Source organism: Crassostrea angulata, chromosome 7, assembly GCF_025612915.1.
Source record: "Crassostrea angulata isolate pt1a10 chromosome 7, ASM2561291v2, whole genome shotgun sequence".
NCBI lineage: Eukaryota > Metazoa > Mollusca > Bivalvia > Ostreida > Ostreidae > Magallana > Magallana angulata.
Window position 1 is genome coordinate 6,446,645 of NC_069117.1, and position 26,810 is coordinate 6,473,454.

At 33.3% G+C, this 26,810-nt stretch overlaps 3 protein-coding genes across 3 annotated transcripts in view; 1 reads left to right on the forward strand and 2 right to left on the reverse strand.

Moving 5' to 3' along the window:
* Positions 1–3,099: 3,099 nt before the first annotated feature.
* On the reverse strand, positions 3,100–8,690 carry LOC128156490 (tetraspanin-9-like). Its single transcript, XM_052818662.1, has 6 exons — positions 8,600–8,690; positions 8,194–8,436; positions 6,975–7,055; positions 4,906–5,019; positions 3,426–3,626; positions 3,100–3,285 (listed from the first exon to the last, which is right to left on the reverse strand). The coding sequence occupies exons 1-6, from the start codon at positions 8,666–8,668 to the stop codon at positions 3,187–3,189; spliced, it is 807 nt and encodes a 268-aa protein (XP_052674622.1). The 5' UTR covers positions 8,669–8,690; the 3' UTR covers positions 3,100–3,186.
* An 853-nt stretch (positions 8,691–9,543) lies between these two features.
* Positions 9,544–26,810, forward strand: part of LOC128157185 (out at first protein-like) — a 147,758-nt gene continuing 130,491 nt past the window's right edge. Inside the window, exon 1 of the mRNA XM_052819623.1 lies at positions 9,544–9,554. The gene's annotated coding sequence lies outside the window, so the exon portion shown is untranslated. The remainder of the gene's footprint in view (positions 9,555–26,810) is intronic.
* On the reverse strand, positions 14,959–18,977 carry LOC128157189 (tetraspanin-1-like). The gene is made up of 8 exons (XM_052819628.1): positions 18,921–18,977; positions 18,298–18,390; positions 17,808–18,038; positions 17,269–17,343; positions 17,005–17,118; positions 16,718–16,918; positions 16,505–16,588; positions 14,959–15,444 (listed from the first exon to the last, which is right to left on the reverse strand). Exons 2-8 carry the CDS (start codon positions 18,361–18,363, stop codon positions 15,391–15,393), a joined length of 825 nt encoding a protein of 274 aa, XP_052675588.1. The 5' UTR covers positions 18,364–18,390; positions 18,921–18,977; the 3' UTR covers positions 14,959–15,390.

Genomic DNA, 26,810 nt, shown 5'->3' on the forward strand with positions numbered 1-26,810 from the left:
AAGAAATACTCCTTCCTTCCTAATATAACTCATAAAAAAATGATAAGTGTCTACATCCACTTACATGTAATACACGAATTTAATAAGAAATTGTTTATACAGGGTCAATATGGGGTCAACTCAATAGTGCATGCAGTCTGACAAATGAAAAAAATAACTTTTGCAACTTAAATGACAGAAACTTTACAAATGCGATAGGATAGGTAACGATGATAAGCTTATTTAAATATTAAAAGATGATGATACAGTATGCCGTCAAAGGGAGATCACATTTAGAAAGTGAAAGTAGAATTTATATATGTATGCTGGCATCTCATTATATTGTGCTACTGCTACTACATGTAATATGCTTACCTAAATTGGTCAACATCATAATGATAATCCAATTAAAACACAATAATGAATTTCTTTAGCTGATCTTAACTAATCCTTTTCTGCATACGAAAAACACAGACATGAATGTATGGGTGTTGCTAAAACGCGGAACGGAAAGCGGAACGGAATGGAAAATATCATCACGTTTATCGCTTAAAAAGGGTATAGACTGGCCAGAAACGATTTACTTTGTATCTTTTATTTAAATCTAATGAATGATTATCAACATGTTGTTATCTCATTAATATTCATATGGATGTCTATCAATTATAGCATTGTATTTGAGTACAAAACGGAAAAATCAAATGTATACGAATTGTGAAACATTAACATGATTAAACGAGCAAATTAGCTATAACTTTTTACTTATTTTTCTTATATGGTATTGCTGGCATATCAGCGTAACGTACGCAGCTAGTGAAAGCGTTTTATATGTGTTTTGAGTATTTTTATATATCAAATATGATGTACATGTATATACTTACATCAAAATTGAATTTTCGGTGTTCTAGACGATCTTTTATCATACAGACGATACAGTATCATTGAGATGGAAGAAAAAAAACCGTATGACTGACGACATTAAAAATCAAAATACAGTAAACATTAAAATATCCGGTAATTTGTGAAACTAGTAATTCGTGAAACTAGTATTTTTAGCAATGCAATTTTGTTTACGTTTGCATTACTAAGCAGTACTGTTGTTTATTCCAGCAGCTATATATATATGATCTGCATAGAGAGCTCTAGACGTTGCCTGGTTTGATTTTCCGATTATATATTGGGACTATAGTCTGTCGATCCCAAAATATTCATGCAGCACATTTGGACGATTTATAATGGAAAATGTTGACATCTTTTCTCCATTTGGAAGTCACTCAGAAGACCTTGCACAATTTTTCAACACTATCATCCGGGTCTGTTGAAATGCTAAACCCCGTAGACTTCTTTATTTTTAGCCGTGTATTTATACCAGCTGATAAGCTAGAGAGGACGTTTTAAAGAAAGAATACTGAGAATGTTTAATGCTTCTAAAAGAGAATCGCTTGAACCCTGAGGTATATATAAATATACAGCAAAAAGTGAATCGAGGATATTTTGGGACAGAATATAGTGGTCAATGCATGTACTGTTAATTTTGAGGAAATAAATATTCTTGGATAAATAATCTAATATTGCTAATCTTTCAAAAAAAATTAAAAATGTACATAAAGTATATCGTTTTAGCATGATTAACAAATATATGATGTAAATAACATTAGATAAGATTTTCCGTTTTCCCTTCCGCTCCGCTTTCCGTTCCGTTTTCCGTTCCGCGTTTTAGCAACACCCATGTATGTGTACATGTGAACCCATCTAATCAAAGAGCTGGGTAAAACTAGTACCCGCTAATGAGACATGCAGACCTGTGTTGTGTACGTAACTTCAAAAAAAGATCATTCATTTGTAACATGCATGTATTTTTATGACATATAAAATCCACTTTTATTTATTAGGTAAATAACAGCTTTAAGGTGGACACCTGCATATTGTGATGTACATGTATACTTTCTATTGAGATAAACAATAAAGTATATTAAATATTGATTAAATATTTACCCCCCCCCCCCAAATAATGTTACATGTACCTAATATTGAAGCGCAATGGGTTAGAGCGTTTACATGTCTGTAAGAGCATTGGGGTCCAAAGTGTATTTTTGGTAATTTTACAACTGATATAAATGAATTTTCATGGGGAGGGGGGGGGGGGGTCTGGACCCCTCACTCCCACCCCTTCTCTAAATCTGTGCACACGATGATGTTCATGTAGGCACACAGAAGCAAATAGATAGACCATTATACTTTCTGACATAAAATGTTAAGATTATTGATTAACTGAAAATTCACTGCAAACATTTCTATCCCAAATTGCACATAAAGTGCTGCCCATGTCACGATGTGTATTATCATATGGGAAGGGATCTCATCCTTCAGTTATTAAAATTATAAATTTTAATTGTATTACCGGAGCTTGCACATAGCCTTCATTTTTAATTAAACTGGTACAAAACAGTGTTATTTAGGGGCAAACACATGGTGCGGGTATTACTGTCTAATGACAGCATCTAGTTATTTTTGTAAGATGAAATGAAACTTTTAATCTTACATAACCATAAGCAATCATTAATATATAATTACTTCTAAATAAAAAAGATTTTTCTCCACAAAGTTTCTCGCACTATACTTTTTATCGCGGAAGCTAACTATATAACATGTTTATATGGCTGTTCCATGTATGTTTCATATCCCTGACTAAAAGCGCAAATAATGGCTTTTTAGCGGCATGGAACTAGAGAGATCAGGGTCGGGGGGTGGGGGTCCACATACCCTCTCCTGCAAAATTAAAATGTCTTTGAATAACATTATGAAATAATCGAAAATATGCCTCAACCACCCCCCCCCCCCCCCCCGGCACATTCAAATAACCATTGGATGCCCCTGGAAAAAATTTCTGGATCCGTGCATGTAATTGTTAAATCATTTTTGGGTAAATGCGTAAAAAAAATTATTCGGAAATACACAAGTCTGCCTACTAAAAGTAGGCAGGAAAACTTGTTTCGGAAAACAACAAAACATCGCGATTTCTTTTATGTGAAGCATGTTCTAGTTTCTGTAGTGATTACCGACAACTTTAGAATCTCGGCGCATTAGAACTTAAACATGTGTTCATAGCATAGATTCCCGATTCAGATAAACTTCTGCTAGCCTGCTTCCCTGGACTACCCATATCTCTCGAAGGAACCAGGCTAGCTCAGATATAGACCTCAATGTCTACGCAATGATTACCTCAATGACAAAAGCGGCAATTGCAAGGCATATAAAACTCAGACTCTGAGACAGCAACTTCTCCTTCAGTGCTTCGTAACATCCCTGCAAATAAAGGACGTAATGAGCATCTCTCTCTCTCTCTCTCTCTCTCTCTCTCTCTCTCTCTCTCTCTCTCTCTCTCTCTCTCTCTCTCTCTCTCTCTCTAACACATACACACACACATAAGCATGAACCGTTAACACCTTTGCATTGTATGTTCCACTAGTAACATTTCTATGACAGCTCGCTGGAGCGGAAGAATATGTGCTTTCGTCAACACCAGTGCAGCAGGTCCTTGGAATGTTTGAATGACTTGTCTGGCAGGATCCTGATGTTGTACACCAAGGTGTTTGATCAAAATCATTCGTCATGGATAGTACCGGGTCAACTCCACAACAATCAAGCTTCAAGTATCAAGATTCAACTTCAAAAGCGAGCCGCTAGGGTGATTTCATACAAATATTTTTACTCATCTACGTCAAAAATGCTACAACAATATAATTATTTAACTTTTTTAAAAACGTAAGTGAAATAAATTCAAGATCAACCAGATTAAGCCAAAGTAATGCATTATACATTCCAAAAAACAAAGACAGAATATTTTAGAAGATCTTTTACCGTTTTCGGCGCGCTTTTATGGAATAATTTATCTCTTTTTTTAACGTGTCACCCAACTTTAGAATCTTTTAAATATGTTTTAATACCTCAGAGACAATTTTCATTCGGCGTTGCAGTTATAGCCTCTGTTTTATTTTCATCGAAGGTTTATATAATGCATGGCTCTATTTTAGGTAATTACATGTAGTCTAAATCACATATAATGTACAATTATTTATCACTCAGAAATACATGTTTTGTATGATCTATAAGTTTCTGTATATAGTTGATGTCTGTAAATTCGTTTCAGGACCACAATGTGAACTGGTTTTTTAAACTAATTGTGCTATTCTGTATAAATAAAGGACATTATTATTTATTATCAAACATTAATCAAAGTATTGAAGTACTGGTGGGAGTTGATTTTATGGATTGTTATTTGGTTTAAAATCAACGATATGTAATTTCGAATGGCAAGTAGTTTCTTAGCTGTATCAGAATGATGCACTTTTTTTCCAATACCGGTATGAATTTTTGTGATTTTCCGACAAGAATTCCGATAAAGCCCCATATGAATCATGTTATGTAATATTTATAGATCGAATTAATTTCATCAACCTATAAATCAGTTATCGAAATAGTTCTTGATATTTAAGGATCCGAGCAATATTGAACTCTGAGAGTCTCTCTGCTTGTCAGAGATTTACAAACACAGCCGAGCGTCTGGTGGAACGAGACTATAATGAACTCTGGCGTAGGAATTATTTCTACGCCAGAGTTCAATATATATACAGTCTCATATTCCAAATGCATAGAACTACAAAGTCATCTGAATTGTACGAATCATTTCAAATCTGACTATTTTCAAGGTATTTATTATTAATATTCCTTGAATAACAATGCTTCTGAATACATTACATCGAATTTATCGATTATTTCAACTACTAAGATTTGTGCTTGACACCAAACACTGTTTCACTTCCGGTTTGCTAGATTAACTGCGTAGGTGAGTTGATTAAAATCAACCCCCAAAAAGCATTCTAAAAGCCCAACGTACAAATCTTTTCAGATGACAAATTCAATTACCTGCATAAACATATAATTCCATGCATTTGATATAGAATCAATGTTTGAGGTCGTGTCCTCTATAAAATTTTCTTTCAATGCAACAGTCAATTTGTCTTTCAATTCTTCCTCCACCTACATATTAAAAGTATTTAAAAACGGATTTCAATGCGTTTTTGCTTTATTAAACAAAATGCATAGTGGTCACATCGCTCACCTGTGCAACAATACTTGTAACTTTGATCAAATCGGAATAACAGAATCTAATTCAAAATACCTTGACAATTAAGTACAGTAGACCCTGCTCAAAAGGTAAAAACAAATCTGTCGATTTATACATGTATCCTCATATTTTTAGATTAAATATTAAGCCCCTTCCCTTGTTTTGCCATTCGGAAGGAGATTATTTTAAACCCCTCTATTTTGGCCCCACCCTTCTGCAGAGAATCATGACCTGAATAAACTCTGCAGATCCTTACTTTCAATCAAGTTTACGCTTTTCTGATTAGATTTTCTTAACATATTCCTATATGAAAGACCAACACCGCACCCCATTGTGACCTGACCTTACACCCGGATACCACACATAGACTACAATCTACCTATCTGAGGATGCTTCCACACAATTTTCAACTTTTCTGCCAATTTTTTTTTAGAGAAGAAGAGTTTTAAAGATGTTCTCCTTATATTCCTATGTAAACCCCCCCCCCCTTGGTGCTCTGGATTAATGATTTGAACAAACGTAAATCTACACTTCCTAAGTATGTTTCTATACAAGTTCCAGCTTTTCTGGCTGAATGGTTTTTAATAGAAAGATTTTTGAAGTTTTTTCTATGTATTTTCCAAACACATGTAACTTGTAAAACATTAGATACACCTAAGTTGGGCCCCAACCATACATCAAAGGTCATGCTTTTCACAAACCTTAATCTACACTACCAAAAGGTTACAGCTTGTCAAACAAACTGTGTTTTGAGAGGAAATATTTCATTTTTATTTTATATTATTTTATAGCCCCAATTAAAGCCCTAACCTTTTCCTGGAGATCACGGGTAAAACAAATGTAAAGCAACACTATCTGAAAATGTTTCAACACAAGTTCCAGCTTTTCTTGCCAATCGTTTCCTGATAAAAACATTTTTAAAGATTTTTCTCTATATATAATCTTAAGTAAAAATTTGACCTCCCATCGTGGCCTAACCCTAGCCCCGAGGATCATGATTTTAGATTTGAACAAATCTAAATCTACATTACCTAAGGATGTGTCCATACAAGTTCCAGCTTTTCTGGTAAATTGGTTTTATGGAATTAGTTTTAAGATCTGAACCCTCTCACCAGTGTTGCTCCAACCTTCTACTTGGCATCATAAGAAGATTTTGAATTTTTTCTTTTATATATATTTATATATTACTCTATAAAAGTTCGGTTTTTCTCCTATTGTGGCCCCAACTAACCACCCCCCCCCCCCACCCCAATGGATCAGAAAAATTTTGATATATATATATATATATATATATATATATATATATATATATATATATATATATATATTACTCTATAAAAGTTCGGTTTTTCTCCTATTGTGGCCCCAACTAACCACCCCCCCCACCCCCCCACCCCCAATGGATCAGAAAATTTTTGAAATATACCTTCATCTTTTTTATAATTATAAATTACAATGAAATTTTCGTCCTAGTTGTTGGCGAATTTCAGACTGGGCGATCTGCAAAGTCCCAGTTTATTTTCTTTAAACACAACGCTGTCAGGGCGAATTTAAGACGGGGCAAAACTAATTACATGGGGCGAAAAAAAACCTGAATATAGTATCTCCTTTTTGAAGAAGACATGTGCGTTCATATGAACAAACTTAAATACCATTCACTTAATTATGCTCTGTGCGAAGTTCAGTTGAAATTTGCCCTATGGTTCTGGAGAAGAAGTTGAAAATGTAAAAAGTTTACGACGACAACGGCAACGATGAAGACTACAAACAACGGACAGTTTTGATCAGAAACTCACTTGAGATTATGGTTCAGATGAACTAAAAACAACAATTAAATCTTATTTGATAGAATTTTAACATAACTTACCTTGTCATTCACCAACAAGCCACACCAAAAAATCATGAATATAATTTGGCAAATAATCACAACTCCGACAAAACCTGCATACTGAAATAGATGCAGTAATTGTTCTAAAAATATTTTGTTTCAATTGGCATTTAAAGAAGGAAGGTGCTTAGAAACCGACGCCCCCTCGTTTATCTAGGCTTAGACTCTTTACAATCAAAACGCAAACAACGACATCTAATTAACATGTAGAATTAAGTAGAAAATGCTCAGTCGTGTGTACCCATGAGCAAACTTATTGTCAACATCTCTTTGTACATCACTTACAGCATCAGGACTTAATAGAAATGATAACTGTTGAGTATGCATTTCATATCTTATTAACTTCGTTTTGATAAACATACGAATTGTTTGGAGAAATTATTTTTTTACTAGTGTATTTGGTCCTTTTCGCAGCTCATGCACAATGCTATATTTTGATATGATGTTTGGGTAACTTTATATGTCCCTTTTTTCTCAAAAGTAAACTTGCTAAAAATTTGTATCAAATTAAATTTTAGCATAATTTTAATTTTATTAAAGTTATATCGAGTTTAGCATGTCTACAATTAGCTACATGTATAATGAAATGTATAATATGAATAACTAGATGACCTTCTTTGTAACAAAATATATTATCCTAAAATGCTATCAACGAATTTTATAAATTGCATTGCAAAATATAACTTATTATTGATAATAATAGTTTTTCGGTCATATTAGAAGTTAAAATTCCAAAGCATGAAATATAACACCAAAATTATCTCTATTCTGAGGTGGTTTAAATTCAGGCAGAACAAAAAGGTTTTTGTTTCATGAGAAATTTAAAACCGGCATTCCAGTGATCGATAATGCACATGAATTTGATATCAGAAAGTTTTTGTGACTTTAAAATTACATATTCTAGTTGCTGTTGTCTGAAGTCACCAAGTTACTGTTAACGTTATCGACTGAATGTCTCATATATTTTAAAAATTATATATTCAGTACTAGGATCATTATTCGGATGTTAATTCATATTCATCATATTACGACAATAACGCTATAAAAAGTAAATTGCATTTAGAATTATTATACTTTTACAAATGCTGAAAAAACTGTAGTTATTATGTAGTTCATATTATTTAATTAATCACTCAAAAATATGTTATAGTTTGAAGTAAATTTGTAGTATTTTTTTTTACTGTTGCTGTTTACTTACTATTGCCAGCATACGCTTAATTTGAAACCATTTTCCAGAGATTAAAAATATTCCAAGTCCAGCAACCCCCAGGATAACTACTCCGATAGTTATAATCAGAATGGACAGACCAAATGCCATTCCACCTGCTTGAAAGGGATCGGACAGAACAGGATCCAGAAGAGGCTTGGTGTTGTCCGATTCAAGGCTTGGCACTTCAATTACAGACAATGTCCCAGCTATGATGAAGCCTGTTCCAATACCCTGTCAAAGACAAAATGCATGCTCCTCCGATGGTCTTATGGTTTCCAACACAATTCAATGTTATTCATGGGAAGACTTCGTCTATTACAGGTTTGTCTGCCATAACTGATTTAACAAAAAACAATAAAATAGCTTAATCAAATACAAAAACGGCCCTACTCACAATTAATAAGATGTTGGTGATCAAAAATGCTATTCCAAATTTTCTTATTCCTTCACGACTGCAAGGCATGTTTAAGATTTCTCAATCTGGAATTGTCAGAGTTATTCTAAGCAGATTATATGAGGGTTTTTTTAATTTTTTCTTCTTAATCTACACAGCCAATTGTGCCTCTTGTGAAATTCACGTGAAATTTATGTGAAATTCATGTTTATATCACGTACAAGTCATGTTTATATGAACTGAAAATAGGGTGAAAAATTTCACCTAAAAATCGTGTACCTTTTACACGAATTTAACGTGAATTTCATGTAAGGCAAAATGCCTTTGAAATAAAGAATTTTGAAAATTTTATTATTTTTTATTTTTGTTGAAACTATTAAAAAAAGTTAATAAACTTACTTTTTACAAATAAATGAGAAGTTTTTATGCTCTTCATCATCCAACCTGTATATCAAAACATATTTTTTGTTCATTTTTGTATATACTGTGTCCAATTTTTTATCGTAATTGCTGTCTTAACATATTCTTTGAAATTGAAATAAGAGATCACTGTATGGCTGGACATTTATCTGAGCGACCCGATTGAAAAGTCTAAATTGTGATGGACACATTTACTTGGACTTAATTCTTTCCGTTGCAACTTACTAAATAAAAATTACTATTAAACTTTTTTTTCTTCAAACTATAAAGTAAGTACATGTACATGTGTTTAGTGCAAAGTATATGTAAATTTGATCTTTAGGTCAAATAGTAATACATTTGTATAATTTTTATCACTGTTCAAAATAAGAATTTCAGATAAAAGATGGGATGTGGTCATAAATATGTCATTTATATATAGAGACAACAATTAAAATGAACATAACAGGTAAACAGCAAACAGTGAAGGTCCTTCATATAAATTTAACAATTATGTACATTTTTAATGTAATGTTTTGATTGGCCAAAAATGAAGTAAGGCTTTACTCACGAACTCAATTTTGACTATATGATCAATAGAGCGTCTCTATTGCATCATAACCAATTACCCTGAAGACAAGAATTTAACAATTTGAAAGAAACCTCCCCGCAGATTGTAATCATACGCTCAGTTAAAGGTAAATGGGGCAATAATTGATTGCGCTCGTGAACTTGTATGACTTTTTTTCAAAATTACATTTAATAGTTATTTTAATTAGTAATTTGTGATAGTTATTACTTGCTTACCTACTCTTTAATTAGCAATTTTTGGGAGTTGATTTTAATCAACTCTCCTATGCAGTTACTCTGGCAAACCGAAAGTGAAACAGTGTTTGGACCTAAGCACAAATCATCACCGCTGACAAGACGTAGATCTTGAAAATAATAGATAAATTCATAAATTCGGTGTACTGTATGTTGTACCATTGTTTTGTTTTTTTTAAAGAAACGTATTTATAAATACCTTGAAAATAGTCAGATTTTATATAGTACGAACAATTTAATTGTTTTTGTAGTTGCATGTATTCTTACGCCGGAGTTCAATATAGTCTCGTACAACCAGACGCTCGGCTGTCTCTGTAGATCTCCAACAAGGAGAGAGTCTCTCTTGGTAGTCGGAGATTAATGGAGACAGCCGGGCGTCTGATTGAACGAGACTAAATATTACACAAAATGATTCATTCGGGGTTTTCTCGAAATTCTTGTCGGAAAAGTTCGAGAATTCATATTATAAAAATGTGCGTAATTCAAATACAGATTAGAAACTAATTGCCAGGCAAAATAACATATCGTTGATTTTAAAATTGATAATAATCAATAAAATCAACTCCCGACAGTACTTCAGTACTTTGATTGATGTATCTACAACTGTTTGAAAAGGTTCTTATTGATATAAAAATGTGTAATAAAATGTAATTTAACTTAAAGGTGTCTAGTACATGTAATACGTTGATAATATCTTTTTTAATAACAATGATATAAAGTTTTATCTATGCCATGACGCCTTTGTTTCAGATGCCTGCTAACTTGGTATTCATAATTTGCATCCTGGTTCATAAATATGTTAGCGAACATTTGGCAATAGATCAAAGTATGAAAATGATATCAGGTATTATGCTTTTAACACATTTCAAAGATAATTACTGGCACGGAATTTTTGCTGAAACATATTATATACATGTATCTGTAGATTAATAGCACCATATTAACAATCTATAGCGGCATTTATAAGACAGTTAGTCGAAATGATTATTTTTTTTTAATTTGCAACCTTTTTGAGAATAGAAGTAGAATATCCATAAAAACATTTTATTAGAGCAGATATATATATATATATATATATATATATATATATATATATATATATATATATATATATATATATATATATATTAAGTAAACATTTTACTGCATACTATATGTCTAGTTATATTTGTCTTTAGTCGAAAATGCTGATCAGGTATTGATTTAAAAAAAAAAGCAAAGGAAACTTTTTTTATATATCAAGATTACTTTTGAAAATAGATATCAGTTTTAAGTTTAAAAGCCTGTGTTGTTGAATTTTTTACAGCACAGAGTCAAACAAAGTTAGTTCTCTATCTTTTTCTTAACAATACCGGTAAGCTTTATCTTGTATTTCTAAGACTTATACATTCCATACTTTTATCATTTTTAACGAGGCCGGGTCTAATTTGTTCTGCCCTAGATTTTTGGATGAAACTTTTTACATGAATTTCTACTGATATAATTATTATTTTAAGATTAAAAAATAAGACATTTACCACACCGTTTGTTTAGGGGGTCATCTCAAAGTTTGTTAATCTTTAACATAGGACCCTATGGGATTTTGCTTGAAATGTTTCAATTTTGCATATTTTTTACATTTTTTCAAAACTTCTGCCCTAGGGATTTCTTTTTCTGTTCTACATATTAAAGTTATTGCTAAAAGGCATCAAATGGTCAAATAAAAAAAAACTTTTACCTCCTGGTTTGTTCCAGGGGTCTTATCAAAGTTCATTTTTGTATGCCCAATTTCCCAGATTCGTCAGATAATGGCTATTTTTTATTTGACAAAGGCGGAAAAGGTGATCTATATAGTATTATTAAAACATTTAGACATATTTAAGTAATAAAAAAATATATAACATCACATATTAAGGGTCATTAATATAAAATACATGGTTACTGTCTTGAAATAAATGAATTAAGCTATATTTAGGAGGGTTAAGAAAACGTGACAGAGGGCTAGGCTTGCTGAACCCTCTTCACGTTTTCGACCCGAGCCCAAATATAGCTTATACTTCGATACATTTATGTTTATTCCACAATATAACATTATTTTTACGCATCAAACGAGATATTTTCAACAATTTTCGCTGAATATCTGCAGTTGAAACTATCACGCCATGGCGTCAACCAAGCAAAAATATGACGTCACAATACAAATGAAACGCTGCGCGAAAGCGTGCGTACTCGTTCTGTACTCGGCCTCGTTAAATCAAAATTAAATCATTAAGACCGTTCATTACCTTTTTTTTCCTTTTTTTCCAAACTTCCGACGTTATCCAGATCACCTTGCCTTTGAGTTTATTGGTTTGGTAGCTATGTAGAACGGATTTTTTAAATGGACAAAATGACGCACTAAACACTGATTTGTGAATTATTACCACAGATAATATTGATTCTATGAAAGAAAGAAATAACAATTGTTTAAAAACGTTTAATTTTTTCTAAAAAGGTAATAAAATAATTATAATTATTTTTGGTCGAATACTAAAATATTGATTTTTACTTCGGTTTATTGACATTGCAAACTCAATGAAATGTGAGCATGCAGCGGGGAATCTATAATGGGTTTCTGGTATGCAAGAACCGCCGCGAACATTCTTTGTAGCTGAAAGGGTGTTACTTTTGACATTGCCCTGTTGAATAAGTGCATTGTACCTTATGTTATAGGTCGGTTACTGGTATATTAATTATTTTTAACTTTAGCATACAGATCAGGCATCAGAAAAAGAGCTGTAAGCACACGCGTAGCAGCATAGTAGTTCATCGTCCATCATAACGAAATAGTAATGCATAACATTACAAGTCAAAAGGAAAAATACAAAACAGGAGCAGAGCAAACTCGGACCTTTAAAAAAATAAGAGGTAGGATCAGGTGACATGGAGGAGTGAGCATCCACTGCATACCGGCCACACTCACATTGTCCTCTTTATCGTAATCGGGAAAAACGAAAATGTCCGTAGACAATTAGGTGATTGATTATGGTCAATTAATAAGTATGAAAAACGTGAGTCAGATGCGATCCAGTGGAAGATTGTATTTGCTGACAAGATTTTTGTATTGACGATAGAACTTTACGAAAAGATGACTTTGATCGAAAATTTTGATAGTCCTGTTTTATCAAATATTTGTCAGTAGCTTGCCTAAAAATCTGTTCATACGCAGAGCATGCCCTTGTGTATCGAATTAATCGATAGACATAATCCATATGCAGGTGATAAAGCTATATTGCTACATATGACTATAGAAAAATTGAAATCATTACGTTTATAATACATATATTATAGGTTATTATCATTGTCCCTTTCTAATAAAGTATCAAAATATGAAACAGATGACGCGGACTAGTACTCTTATGATATCTTTTTTTAAGTTCACTGGTATATATTGGGTCGACTAAGTATGGCAGTTTAGCAGTAGCAATTAATAATTCATTATACGTCGTCGATATACCTGAATGTTGAGTTGAAGGCCACAGCTTGTGATTTTTTTTCACGTACAAGCATATGATTATATGAATACAAAAACAATGTGGCGCAATTGGTACCCATGGGAATTCCAACAGAAGTATGCTTGAAAGACAAAACGTAAACTGCAGTATTCATTTTAAAACTTTAATAAAAAGATTTCCCTCTCAGTTTCAAAAAAAATGACGAGTTTCAGAACTTAGATATAATTTTTTAGAGGTGGACGGTAAAATCCAACGGAAGCCAGAGAAGAAACACTACAACAATGCCACAGATGGGGTTTTGAAAGCATCTGTCAGTTGGTGCATTTCTACACATAAAAGAGGCAAACCAAGATATGACCACTTTCTTTATAATATAAGAACATGCTTTGCATTGACCCTGAAAACCCAGTCTGGCGTCCTTGTTGTTAACAGATGAGCACAGATAGTAGTATCAAATTGTTTATGCCTTGGAATTGTTTATTTACTTTCATTAAAATTATTTCCTTTTAAATGAAAACTCATCTCATAGAGCCTGCGATTCAAATAAAAACAGGGAAAGGGTAACACGTTCTATAAATTGACGTCGTTGTTGGATTTTGATTCCGGTAATGACAGTAGAATAAACCAGACTCGCAGTTCTTTTGTATTTTTTTCAGAAACACATGCAAGGAGCACCAGGAACATTTAGATGTTTGTTCTTGTTTTATATAACATATTAACGAGTTTTCATGCAATTGCTTTAACAACACTTGCTTCTGAGGAAAATTTGTTATGACCTATTTTATTCGGTATTTTCAAACGGTGGAATTACATAGGCATGCGACGTATATATTCTAATTCTTTTTATTCAAAGTGGTTCAAATAAACTTTAAAATATTTCACTCTTTCTTTGTTATTTCATGTATGTTAAGTAAGTAGAGTTTAAGTAGATCAGTCGCAGTTTTTCCTGCCTTCTAGATCTGTCGTATAACACACAATAAGTGGTAAAAGCATATTGGTAGGGTTGGTCTCCAAGAAAATTCAATAAATTTTATCTTTACTGAGGGCTGTTACCAAATAAATGACACTTTCTCTCGTAACAACAGTGTTTCCTATTTATATTTAATACCTCACATAGATATCTTCCAAGACTCTTACAGAATGCATAATGAAATTTATACATACGTTGTCGGTTATGTTGGAATACAACGTTACCAACCCCAATTTAAATATAATGCGTTTCAATTGATGCAAAATCATGTCATAATAATAAATTAAAGCGTTTTTATGTCATATTTTAGCAAATGGCTGACATGGAAATCATTTAAAAGTGAGTAAAATCATCACTGAAAAAATTCCACTACTTCTTACTATAACCAATAACAAATCGTACAACAAATTTATTTCAAGATGAACTATATTTCTATTTTCGGAGCAATTTCTTCTTTGATATTTTTCTAATTATGCCATTTAGTTCTAAATTTTGAATAAACTGTTCACTTGATTTGACTAAGTTATTATACCTAATTTTAGTCAATTAGGTTTCATTAAAACTGTAATTCAATTGTGTTTCAAAAATGGTTTTAAAGGTTCTAAAATATGCAATGTTGTCCGTCAGCATGGTTTTTATCCAAATAATAAATATACAGGTTGAATAGTAAAAAAAAAAACAAGAAAAAGAAATTCACAATACATATTTTGATTTAGCTATTTTGGCACCTATCCAACAACAATAAACACTCAAAGTATCCTTAATACAGTTATAATAAAATATGAATGAAAACAGGTTAATTTAACGAAGGTCTACAGAAAAGAAAGCTGTAGGAAAATGTGTACAAATAATAATTTTTCATGTATTAAGACATTCTCTGACTAAGAAATGATAACATATTTAAAAAAACACTGCAGCGTAGATGCTTCTTGTAGACATTAGGCAAATCAAAAGTCATGGCATTAGGATTATCCTACAAACACCTCTACTGTGCAGAAGAATTATTTGTTTGAGTATCATGATGTGAAGCACTTTAACTTATCAGCCCATCGTCTATCCTTTGCCCCCATCTTGTAGGCCAATGCACACACAGGAGGCACGCGTTGATTAAACATCGTGGTGGTTTATGAATCTTGTATTTGACAATAGATCAAAATTGCGAAGATCACAGCGACGATCTGTAAGGACATATCTATTGGTTATCTCAAGGTGGACATACAAAATCACAAGAATATGCATGATAGTGATGTTAAGAAACAATGTTTAAAACAGGTCGATCAAACAAATATTAGCAATATCAAGTGATTAGTTGAACCTTCGTTAGATAAAATATGATTGCATATTCGATTGTATTCTGGTCACTTAAACATAACTATCAATATATTTTGACTATTTCTTAGATTCTAAAAAATTAACAAAACAAAAAAATAAAATTCAAAATAAATTTGCATTAAAAATCTTACAGACATGGATTTTTTTTAACAAAAGGTTTTTATATCTGTATCAATTTTGTGAATAAATGAGAAATGAGGGGGAAAATGCTTCATCTTAATTCCCAGTTTTTATTTCAACCTTTTCTTCAAAAACACTTAAAAATATTTCTTGACTTACATTAACATTTATACATGTACAAGCCCTTGAATGCCGTATAATGACCTCTTTCTATTATCTGGTACAAAGTTTTCAGTGTAAACACAACTTGCTTGCGTATTAACTTCAAACATTTTTTTATCTAACGACTTATCTCTTAAATTAAGCTGACCTTAAGACTTTTTTGAGATCTATGTCATAAGGTGCAAAGATAATTTTCATTGCTTAAAATGAACAAATATTTGTATTAGGAATAGGAAGTGGTGTGATGAGACGGTTATGCCGCAATAACATCAGTTTACCAAACCTTTCTGTTAAAACGAAGGTAAAATATTATCATTTAAAGTTAATGACAAAGATTCGCTCTCAAATTAGTTAAACAAATTCTTTAAAATATGACTGTCATTTGAAAATTGTATCTCAATATGAAGAAAATTATAATTCATAATTAACCGATCTATCTTTGAACTCTTTGTGTTTCCTGGGTCGGTTTTTTTTTTACATCTCATTGTTTTACCGTCGAAATGAATCTGAATAAGTTTGAGTCGGTGTATAATGGATGAATCAACATTCAGTGAAGATTTCAAACCAATACGTATCTCATCAACAATGGAAATGTCCATTTTAAAAGATAAAAAAGAACATGACCTCGATAAGTATAATGGTAACAACAACACCGATGACACTCTGGGACTGAGACTGCAGCGTATCCTTCAATACGTCGTAACATCCCTGAAATACAAAGTTGTAATAATGCACTTTATTTACTTGTATATTATTCATCCTGAAGAATCAATGACATTTAGGGGACCTAAAGCTATGAATCAAACATGACGACCTCTCTCTTAAAAAGATATTCACCTTTTGATTATAGGTTCCTTTATTTACGCTTGCATGACAGCCAATTGGAGCTGAAGTATACGTGTTTTCGTCAACGTTGGTGCAACAGGTTCTTGGAATTTGTGAAATAGTATCCTCGCAGCTTCCTGAAGTCGTACACCAATACGTCAGATCAAAATCATTTGTCGTTGATACAACAGGATTAACGCCACAACAATCCAGCTTTAATTAGAAGATGTCATTTTATATTTGGTTAAATAAGATATTTTTAAAAACTTTGAGCGACTTAAACAGTAAGATTCATTTACCGTCATAAACATGCAATTCCAAGTGTTTGAGAGAGAATTGTTGCTGGTAATTGTATCCTCTATAAAGTTTTTGTTGAAAACTTCAATCATTTTGGCTTTAATTTCTCTCTCCATCTACGAATGATATTGTCATATATTACATTAAGTTTCAATCGATTAGGGGCAGGATTGTATATGATTACATAAATCACGCATTTAATATTTTTAATTTATTCATTTAAAGCATTTCTTTCTATTTCTGATTTTTCTTAAACAGAAACTTGCCGTGTTTTGCACTGTGACACAAAGAGCAATGACTACAATTTTCGTCAAAAATAACATCACAACTATGCTCACGTACTGAAATATATGAAAAATAAACTATTGCAGATTTAAACAAAATTCAAACAAAACTGTTTAATACTAGTAATTGCTACAGAGGTTAAGCTATCAAGCCATTCGCCTGTTTGTAATAAGCAAAAATAAATAAATATTTACTATGTACTTCTAATGCAGAAGACCTTATATCTAATAAATAAGTAAAGTGTGTAAGTAAATTAAAACACACTGGGACGCAATTCATTTATGGTATACATGTATTGGATTCCTCCGGTTATATTATTTTTCTGATAAGATGCAACTTCCGTTCAAAGAAGGTCGCGATTATATTTAATTAAAATACACTTTATCTTATCTAAACATTGATTTTCTGCTCTCTATTTTACACTTTCATCAATATATTTAATAAAACTATGTAAAATTAAAATAAGCATAAAGATACATGTTCACTGTTTTGAAACATTCTCCGTTTGTTTCATTCTTACCGTTACAAGCACGTATTTATTTTGACAAAAGGCGCCATATATACCCAGTCCAGCCACAAAGAAAATGAAGACCCCGACTACTATGATAATGATTGACAGACTGTTGACCACGCCCACGCTGAAGGAATCCACTGCGAGAGAGTCCAGAAGAGGTTTGATTTTGTCTTTGTTTACGATTGATATGTCCCTTACAGCTAGGACCCCCACAGTGACCAGCATTAGTCCCACTCCCTGTCAAAGAAAAGGTGTTATCTAGCTTCATGGTAAAAGACAAAATGCGTAAAATTGTAAAATGTTTTCAAAACTTTTATTCTCTCTAGATCTAATTATGTATATTGCGATGTAGCAAATAGGTCTGAAATTCGAATGAACTATTACTATAATACAAATAACTATACAATGATGCTTTTGTTTTGTTTGTTAAATGCACCATGTTTTACTTTCAACATTTAACATTGATTTTACTTTTCCTTTGATTGTTTGAACTTACAGTAAATAAGAAGTTGGTGGTGATCAGACACACCTTTCCGAATCTTCCGCCCCAGTTGAGATTCATCAGTAGTTATAATATCAAAATCTAAAACTTTGAAATGTTATTAATAAAAAGCGAGTCTTCATTATCTTAAAACTTATAATAATTTATATTAAATAAATGGTTGTTCTCTACAAACCGTCATCGGTCAAATAAGGTAGAATTAGAGTTGAAACTATTCAAAAAAGCAGCCATTTTCAATGTACTTGATGCGCACTTTTTAAATTATTTATAGTGCAAGAACAATCATAGGCGTGCCTTTAATAATTTGTTTGCTGTGGAGAAACACTTGAAAGTTCTCAGAAAACTATAATACATGTAGTGCACAATACCCATAAAATCGCGCCATAAGTATATTCAAACATTTTTTCTATATGATATAAATCAATGAAAAAATAAAAATCGAAGGAAATAAGATTTATGGATAGAATATGTGAGGAAAACTGCTTACAGTTAACTTGAATTTAGCGACACCATATTCAAGGATAATCCCATAGATTTAATACTGAAATAATTTCCGGATTCAGACAGACATTAATTTTGTTCTGTACCAGTAATTAACATAAACTGAGGGTTCTTACCTGGGTAATTTTTTACTTCTTTTGCCTGCTCTAGTTTAAAGAAATTGATAAGACAGCTAAGTACACAGACTGGAGTGGATTTTCGTTGATAGTCTTGAAGGCTCTGAACCGACCCTTTTGAAAAATCAATGTATTTTTACAACTAACCAATAATCATAAACTTTCACAGCAGTAAACTGTTTTGAGATCTTTATGAAGTCAGTTTCAGTTTTTGTCAAAAGGAGTGCATTTTGAACCCTACGTTATCCTGTAGTATGGTGGAGGAGATTTAGACTTCTGTGCAAATATAAACAGACTTGGGTTTTGTATTGTAAAAGGCCTTGGCGAGTCGTGTGCTTACTGTTAAATATCTAGGTAAAACCTACATATACCGGTATATTCATGTATAGCAAAATGTTGCTTCATGGTTATATATACGAGAGTGCCACTCACAACAATACAGTATTAATTAATGTATGAGTGGGCATTCTCATTCATTGGCAAAGCCAAAATTTTCTATTAAGGGGGCTAGGGGGTGGCTGTCATTTTAGACAATATTGATCTCCTTTAAAAGAAGAGCTCCATATAAAAATAATAGAAAATGATAAAAAATTTCATAAAAATATATGAAATTTTTCTTTATCAAATAGTAGGTGATAGCTTCAGAAAGCGCATATAAAATTTTCAAATAAATCTGATGGATTTATATTATATTTTGACCCCCCAGCCTCCTTAATAGTCTTTTAAAGTATGGCAATTTCAACCCATTTTCTTCTAGTCCATGTGATATTTTCATATGTTATTAGCGTTTGTCTTTAACATATCAATGTCTATAAACCTTCGCCTTTTTATATTCAATATTTGTGGCAAGCAATGAAACTAGCAACCAATCAGGAATGTTGAAATATTTTGATAGAATTATTTTTTAAACTAATAATTATTTTAAACTGTATTTCATCATTTTTACTTTTGTGCAGAAATTAACCTAAGATACTTGATCCATGATGATTTAAGTAATAAGATTTCACTTTTGTACTATTGCAATCCAAGTAGCAGATTCAAAACACTTTGTTAGTAAATGTACTATCTAAATCCTGCTTGTTTCAACGCTCATTTTACGTTTTATTCCTACGTATCACAAAAAAATGATTTTTTTTTCATTGATTGTAACAACTCATTTTTTATGAATGCAAATATTTTCATTTTGATTCGAAAATAGGTACATTTTTATTGCATTTCTATGTGTTATTTTTTAAGAAATGACAATAAGAAAAAAAATATGACAACATATTTTGGTTTGAGACGAACCTTAAAACTTTGGTAAGAGTTGCGCCCCACAAAAAAGTCTAAATTAGACTCATATATGGCACAAACCTGTTTGTATTTGTGGGTTTTAGACTTTTAACAGGGAATGTGTCGTTATTGATACATTTATTCGGTTCGGTGTCGGTTTTAATTTTCTTTTACTACATCATCAGAACGAAACATCATCGCATATCTCGGACTCTACAACATAACTATGACTTTGTCAGGAATATGTCTGATATCTTCTTTCTGATTTCTTTGCTTGTGTCCATGTCTAAAATGCAAGAAGATTAATGAATTGTAGTTCATGCTCATCTACAGGTTACCAAACTAATTATTAGCTAATTTTATTTTGAATACGATGATTTTATTGATAATCACATTACGTTTCAAAGTGCGTGTACCGCCCATACGCTTTGTCTCTTTTCCATGTCTGTAAAATGCAAACAATGTTAGGGGTAGGGGTGTGTTCGTCTATTTATCATATCAACCCTTTTAAGGATGCTGGATCTACCTCAAACATTTAAATACGTTATTACTGGACATAATGTACTATTTATTAAAGAAAAAATCCAAATATTTTATTTGTAAATTTGTAACTTTTTTTATACAGAGCTCTGTGCTAAAATGAGGAAAAATAAATATAGCTTTAAAATGGCTTGAAAATCGTTTTCCCAACCGTAATGGTCCCTCTGACTTTCAGTTTTGGATTTACTGGGAACTACGATCTATGAGGCCACCATTGTGCAATCACCAGACTCTGACAATTCTGGTTCAATCTTTCTAAAACCTTTGGAATAACTTATTTTCTATCAATTGTTTTATGACATGCGTTTCATAGATGAAAAGAGCTCATTCAAAGTTTTCATTTTTGCCTTTTCTGTTTTTAAAGGGACCTAGATACAATTTGAGATCAAAATTTAATTTTTGGTATTTTATGTATGAAATGGTTTAGTTGTGCATTGAGAATAATTGAACAAAACTTGAATGTTAAAATTCAAGTAAAAAGTGGTATACAGAGGTGAGAATTCATTATTATGTAGACAAAGCTCGAGTTCTTATAACTGTTAACAAATAACGTTAAGTAAGGAAATTACCGTTTCTTCGAAAAAATGACTCGTGGCAAACAAGATAAACTGATTCAATGTGTTCATAAATAATATAATCAACAAAAGAAAGCACCATTTAAATGAAACTTATACCAATACAGTACATATGTAAACAATAACGAGACTTGAGCTTTGTTTACAAAACAAAGGAATTTCAAACTCTGTATCTTGCTTGTAACTCAATATTAGAAGTAGTATAAGGTCCCTAGATATGGGGTCAACTGAGTGCACTTGACAGCCGGCTACATAGGGGGTCAAAGGTCAATATTGAGGTCAAAAGACTAGCCATGCATTATGATGTCATAAAAGGTAGTGTTGACAGTTTGATCATTTTCTCGGAACAAGAACAGAAAGTGAAAATAGGTGGGTGACAATTTTTAGTCTTTAGGTTATACCAGTCTGTAGTATGTAATAGTTGATAGTCTCTTTACAGGTTCCCCGTATCTGACTGTTGACTGATAGGTCATACCAGTCTGTAGTATGTACTTTACAGGTTCCCTGTGTCTGACTGTACTGTTGATTGAGAGATATAAGAGGGAATATATGCGGTATAGTATTCATTTTATCTCACTATTCTTTTGTAGATATACTATGTACTATTAGGGCACCCGAGTCACTCAGGAGACCCATTGCTATCACAAGTTTGTCGGTTTGTGTCATTCATAGACATAGAGGGCAGTAGTCATTGTGTTAGTCCTGGGGTACGAACTGTTGCCTGAGAGCATAGGTCGAAGTCAACATCAATTTCTTACCATGGAACTGACAATATAACTATTGCCACACTCCTATTTGATGATTGATTTGTTAAACAAGGAAAAAACATATCCTTGTGGTAATTTTCAGGGCTGGGAAATTGTCCAAATTATCTGCCGGGGGACAGTCAAATCGTCAGCCAAGGTTAGGGGATTAGCAAAGCATGGGACATTTAAGCCTGTAGTTAATATAAATGGCCTCATATATATATGATTTGGTGGGTTCACATTTTGCACATATATAATAATGAGGTGTGAATTGTATTTTGATAGCAATAATAGCCTGTTCTCTATGTGGCGTAAAGACATAACTGCATTTTACTTAGGTTTTAAAAAGTACATTTGAAAAAGTTACATGAGTGTATTTCATTGATGAGATCTGTCAGTTCCGGGTCCAAAGTTTCCTGTAAATAAGTGAGGGTTCTTAGCTAGTCTTCTTTTTTCCTGGAGGACGATCATTTTTTAGAATTCTTTGTCTTCTTTCTTTCTATTTTCAGCATCTGTAATACTGTTTCTTGATTGTTATTAGGTGGAATATAGGGAAATCCTAAAGCAGGTTTCTTTTCCTCCTCCTCCTTCATTTCTGCTGTCTCTGAAAATCTTTGAGGGTTCGATCTCTGTCATTTCTTCCTCTGGTTCTTCTTTGATTTTCATCAGGAGTTGATTTCCGTGGCCATCTTTATAATTTTCATAAGGTAATCTGTTGTAGAGTTTCTGAAATATGCTCATTCACTCTGTGTGACGATCTGAAGAAAAGTGCTCTATTATATAGCCTCTGGGGAGGACATTGCGCAATACCCGCACCTGCTAGAAGGGGTCCCCTTGAAGCGCGTGATTCATGGTGAGTCATTGTAAACACCTGCGACATACCCGCAGCTTTAATTTGAAAGCGCCCTTTTAAAGCACATGACTCATGATGAGTCATTGTAAACACCTGCGACATACCCGCAGCTGTAAAGCGCCCTTTTAAAGCACGTGACTCATGATGAGTCATTGTAAAACACCTGTTATGGGGGGTTAATGTATAACGGTACTCTATTTTATCATACTCTTTCATTTGATCGCTCGCTTCCAAGCCGAGATGAATTTAGAAGAAAGTATTTTGACGAATAAATCAAGATTGTTAAAATACAAACTTTAGGGATTGATTGAACGAAATTTAAAAGTTTTAAAGAAAAAACCTGTCAATAAAACGGTTAAGAAAAAAGTCGTGTCTGACTTTTACAATGTTAGAATAGGACAGAGGGCGACAATTTCGCAATTTTTAAGTGAAACAAAATGTATATACGGTCAGTTTTCGTCCTTTTCCAAAGAAATCAGAGAGCGGTTTTGTGAATTGTTTATTAAGTGACATGTTGAAACAAGTGAAAGAACGCATGCAGTGTAATCCTAACGATTATTTACGATTGAACTTACGTCACCCCTCTTTAGATTCTGAGATTTGGTACGAATTTACTCAATGTAAGAATGTGAACGAAGCTACCATATTAGATAAAGTTCAGGCAGTGCAACAATCGAAAAAAGAATTTACTATCACGGACGGATCTGCGGAATTTGAATTGTTTCATGTCAAGTATCCTCAGGGGAGCGGGGGTCAATCTGTAAAGCACTTACATTCCAACAAAGAAGAGTTTACGAAAGGAAAAAGATCTGTATTGAAAATCTAGGTGATAATCTCTGTCTCCATCGAGCTATTGTCGTAGCTCGATTACACAGTCAGCGCCCCACGGATCCCTTGGAATTACCCGGTTGGAAAAAACAGTGGGATCCACAGGATGAAGTTCTGCCATTCAGTCAACTGAATGATAACTGAATGGTCTGGAAAGGTGACTGAATGGCACAGCTATGCGATTCAGTCACATTTCAGTTACCTTTCAGTCACTTTTCAATTGACTGAAAGGCAGAGATTCATCCTGTGATCGTATCAAAAGGAAGGACATTCTTTCCCCGCAATAGAAAAAAAGAAGCTTTAGAGTTGATGAAACATGCTCAGTTCAGAAGTATTGGCTCCTGAATTTCGATTGAAAATATTTCAATTTAAAACGGAGTCTACCCGTGTGAAATTAGTACCGATTTACAAAGGAAAGGGAAATGGAATCTGTTTGAATGTTTTGTTCGATGACCAACATTACCGACACTATTTTATCTATGACTGGATTGACCGAAAAAAAATATTATTGCGATTATTGTAATGTTGGTCATAGAGTCAAATGTCCTCACCTTTGTTCTTTTTGTTTAGGGGACACGCCTTGCCCCCCCCCCCCCATTGGTAGTAGCATTAATGTTCTGATTGTAAAGGTTATTTTAAAAGCAAGATTTGTCACGAGAGACATTTACAACCCTGCAGTGGAAAGAAAACTGTTTGTAATTTAATGGATCGATGTTCTCACTGTTAATAATGGAAGAGTAAGAAATTACTACCTATTCACAAATGTGGGGATCGAAAATGGTGTAAGATTTGTAGAAAAGTAGTCGAGAAAGATCACCAATGTATATTGCAAGTGAAACCTACTCTTAAAGATAGAAAAACACTTCAATTGTACATTTATTTCGATTTTGAATGTAATCAAGAAAATGGCATTCATGTTCCTAATTTATGTGTGGCTCATTGTGTTTGTCAGCATTGTGATTATTTGATGGTTGATCATACCTGTTCTCATTGTGAACATTTAGGCCCCCGACGCCATTTGTTTCGCGGTCTCGAGACATTAAAACAATTTATGGAATGGCTTTTTCAAGCCCAACCTCACGCCACTCAAAAACGTCAATCTCAGCTTTTGCATCAAGAGGCTATTGTCATAGCTCACAATTTTCAAGGCTACGACGGGCAATTTATATTGAATTATTTGGTACATACCGCTTGCATTACTCCCACAATGATCATGAACGGAACTAAGATTTTATCCATGCAAGCTCTTGGATTGAAATTTATAGATTCTTATAATTATTTACCTTTTGCTTTATCAAAAATGCTTCCGGCTTTTGGATTTCAAGATACGAAAAAAGGATATTTCACCCATTTTTTCAATACCGAGCAAAATCAGAATTATGTGGGTCCCTATCCCCCCACGACTTACTACAATCCTGACGACATGACCAGCTCGGGGCGAAAAGCCTTTTATGAATGGTATCAGCAACAGAAAGGAAAAGTATTTGATTTTCAAAAGATTTTCAGAGATTACTGTATATCTGATGTAGATATTTTACAACGTTGTTGTGCTTAATTCAGGAAGACTATACAGAGCTTGGTACAAGTCAATCCCTTTCAAGAAGCCATTACTTTTGCCAGTACCGCTAATTTAGCCTACCGGAGAGGATTCATTCCCCAAGACAGTGTTGCCATCATTCCTAATTTGGGATACGACCCAGCTCGACAATTTTTAATGAAAGCTTGTTGTTGGCTAGCTTGGATGAGTCGCGACGTTCCAATTATTCGGCATGCTAAAAATGGTGGAGAAATCAACTTAGGCCCCTATACCGTAGACGGATACGACCCAGAATCCAATACCGTGTACGAATTCTATGGCTGTTATTGGCACGGATGCCCTAAATGTCATCCTAGATTAGAAAATGAAAATCGTCCTCATCGAGTAGATTGTACCTACGGTACTTTGTACGAAGAGACCTTAATTAGAGAACATCATTTGAGAAAACAGGGATACCAGGTAGTTTCTATTTGGGAACACGATTTTGATATGGAAATGAAATAGAATTCCGAACTGCGAGGGTTTATGGACCATTTAAATTTTCAAGATCCTTTGAATCCTCGGGAAGCTTTGTATGGGGGCGCACTAAAGCCACTCGATTGTTTTGTACCGAGGGAGACATGAGATATGTAGATGTTTGTTCTTTATACCCTTTTGTTTTAAAATATAAACCTTTTCCCATGGGTCATCCAGAAATCATCACGGAGAACTTTGAGGAAATTTCTAATTATTTTGGTTTGATTCAATGTCAGGTCTTACCCCCTCGGGGTCTCTATCACCCCGTTTTACCCTATCGCAATGGAGGAAAATTACTGTTTCCTTTATGTCGCACTTGTGCCCAAGAACTTTGTCAAGATCCTCATTATCGCTGTCAGCTTTCAGAGGCTGATTGCTGTATAACGGGAACCTGGGTGACTGTCGAACTTCAAAAAGCCATAGAATGCGGATACGAGTTAAAGGAAATTTACGAAGTGTGGCATTTTCCTAAAAAAAGTCAAGATTTATTTCGTAATTACATCTATACCTTTTTGAAAATCAAACAGGAAGCCTCTGGATATCCCCCCGATTGTGAGACCGAGGACCAACAGAGAGCTTACATCCACGATATTTTTGAGCGAGAGAGATTGATGCTGAATCGAACTATTGCCAAGTTATTTTTTAATTGTTTGTGGGGAAAATTTGCTCAGCGACTTCAATTACCTAAAATTAAATATTTGAGCGAAGAAGAACAATTGACGAAAATGTTACAGGACAGTGCCCTGGAAGTCAAAGGAATTGAATTATTAAACAACGTGAATAAACCCGAATGCGACCTGATCCTGATTAATTACTTGGAAAAACAGGATTTCATCGAAGACTGTCCCTTTGGAAACGTTGTATTAGCTGCGTTTACTACCGGTCATGCTCGTTTACATTTATACGACACCTTAAAAAATTATGAGATCGTGTTCTTTATTTTGATACCGACAGTATTATCTATCAACACTTGGAAGGGGAGTATAATCCTACTATTGTGAATAGTTTAGGAGGATGGACCGA

What these genes read in the sequence shown, in the direction of transcription:
- LOC128157189 (XM_052819628.1), bottom strand. Translation starts at nt 18,363, where the DNA reads ATGAATCTCAACTGGGGCGGAAGATTCGGAAAGGTGTGTCTGATCACC. An exon ending in GTGTCACAGTGCAAAACACG is followed by an intron (nt 17,119 to 17,268) that starts GCAAGTTTCTGT and finishes TATCATTCGTAG; the next exon opens with ATGGAGAGAGAAATTAAAGC. An exon ending in AAGGAACCTATAATCAAAAG is followed by an intron (nt 16,589 to 16,717) that starts GTGAATATCTTT and finishes TTTGTATTTCAG; the next exon opens with GGATGTTACGACGTATTGAA.
- LOC128156490 (XM_052818662.1), bottom strand. Translation starts at nt 8,668, where the DNA reads ATGCCTTGCAGTCGTGAAGGAATAAGAAAATTTGGAATAGCATTTTTG. An exon ending in GCTTGTTGGTGAATGACAAG is followed by an intron (nt 5,020 to 6,974) that starts GTAAGTTATGTT and finishes TTTAATATGTAG; the next exon opens with GTGGAGGAAGAATTGAAAGA. An exon ending in GGAATTATATGTTTATGCAG is followed by an intron (nt 3,627 to 4,905) that starts GTAATTGAATTT and finishes TGATACTTGAAG; the next exon opens with CTTGATTGTTGTGGAGTTGA.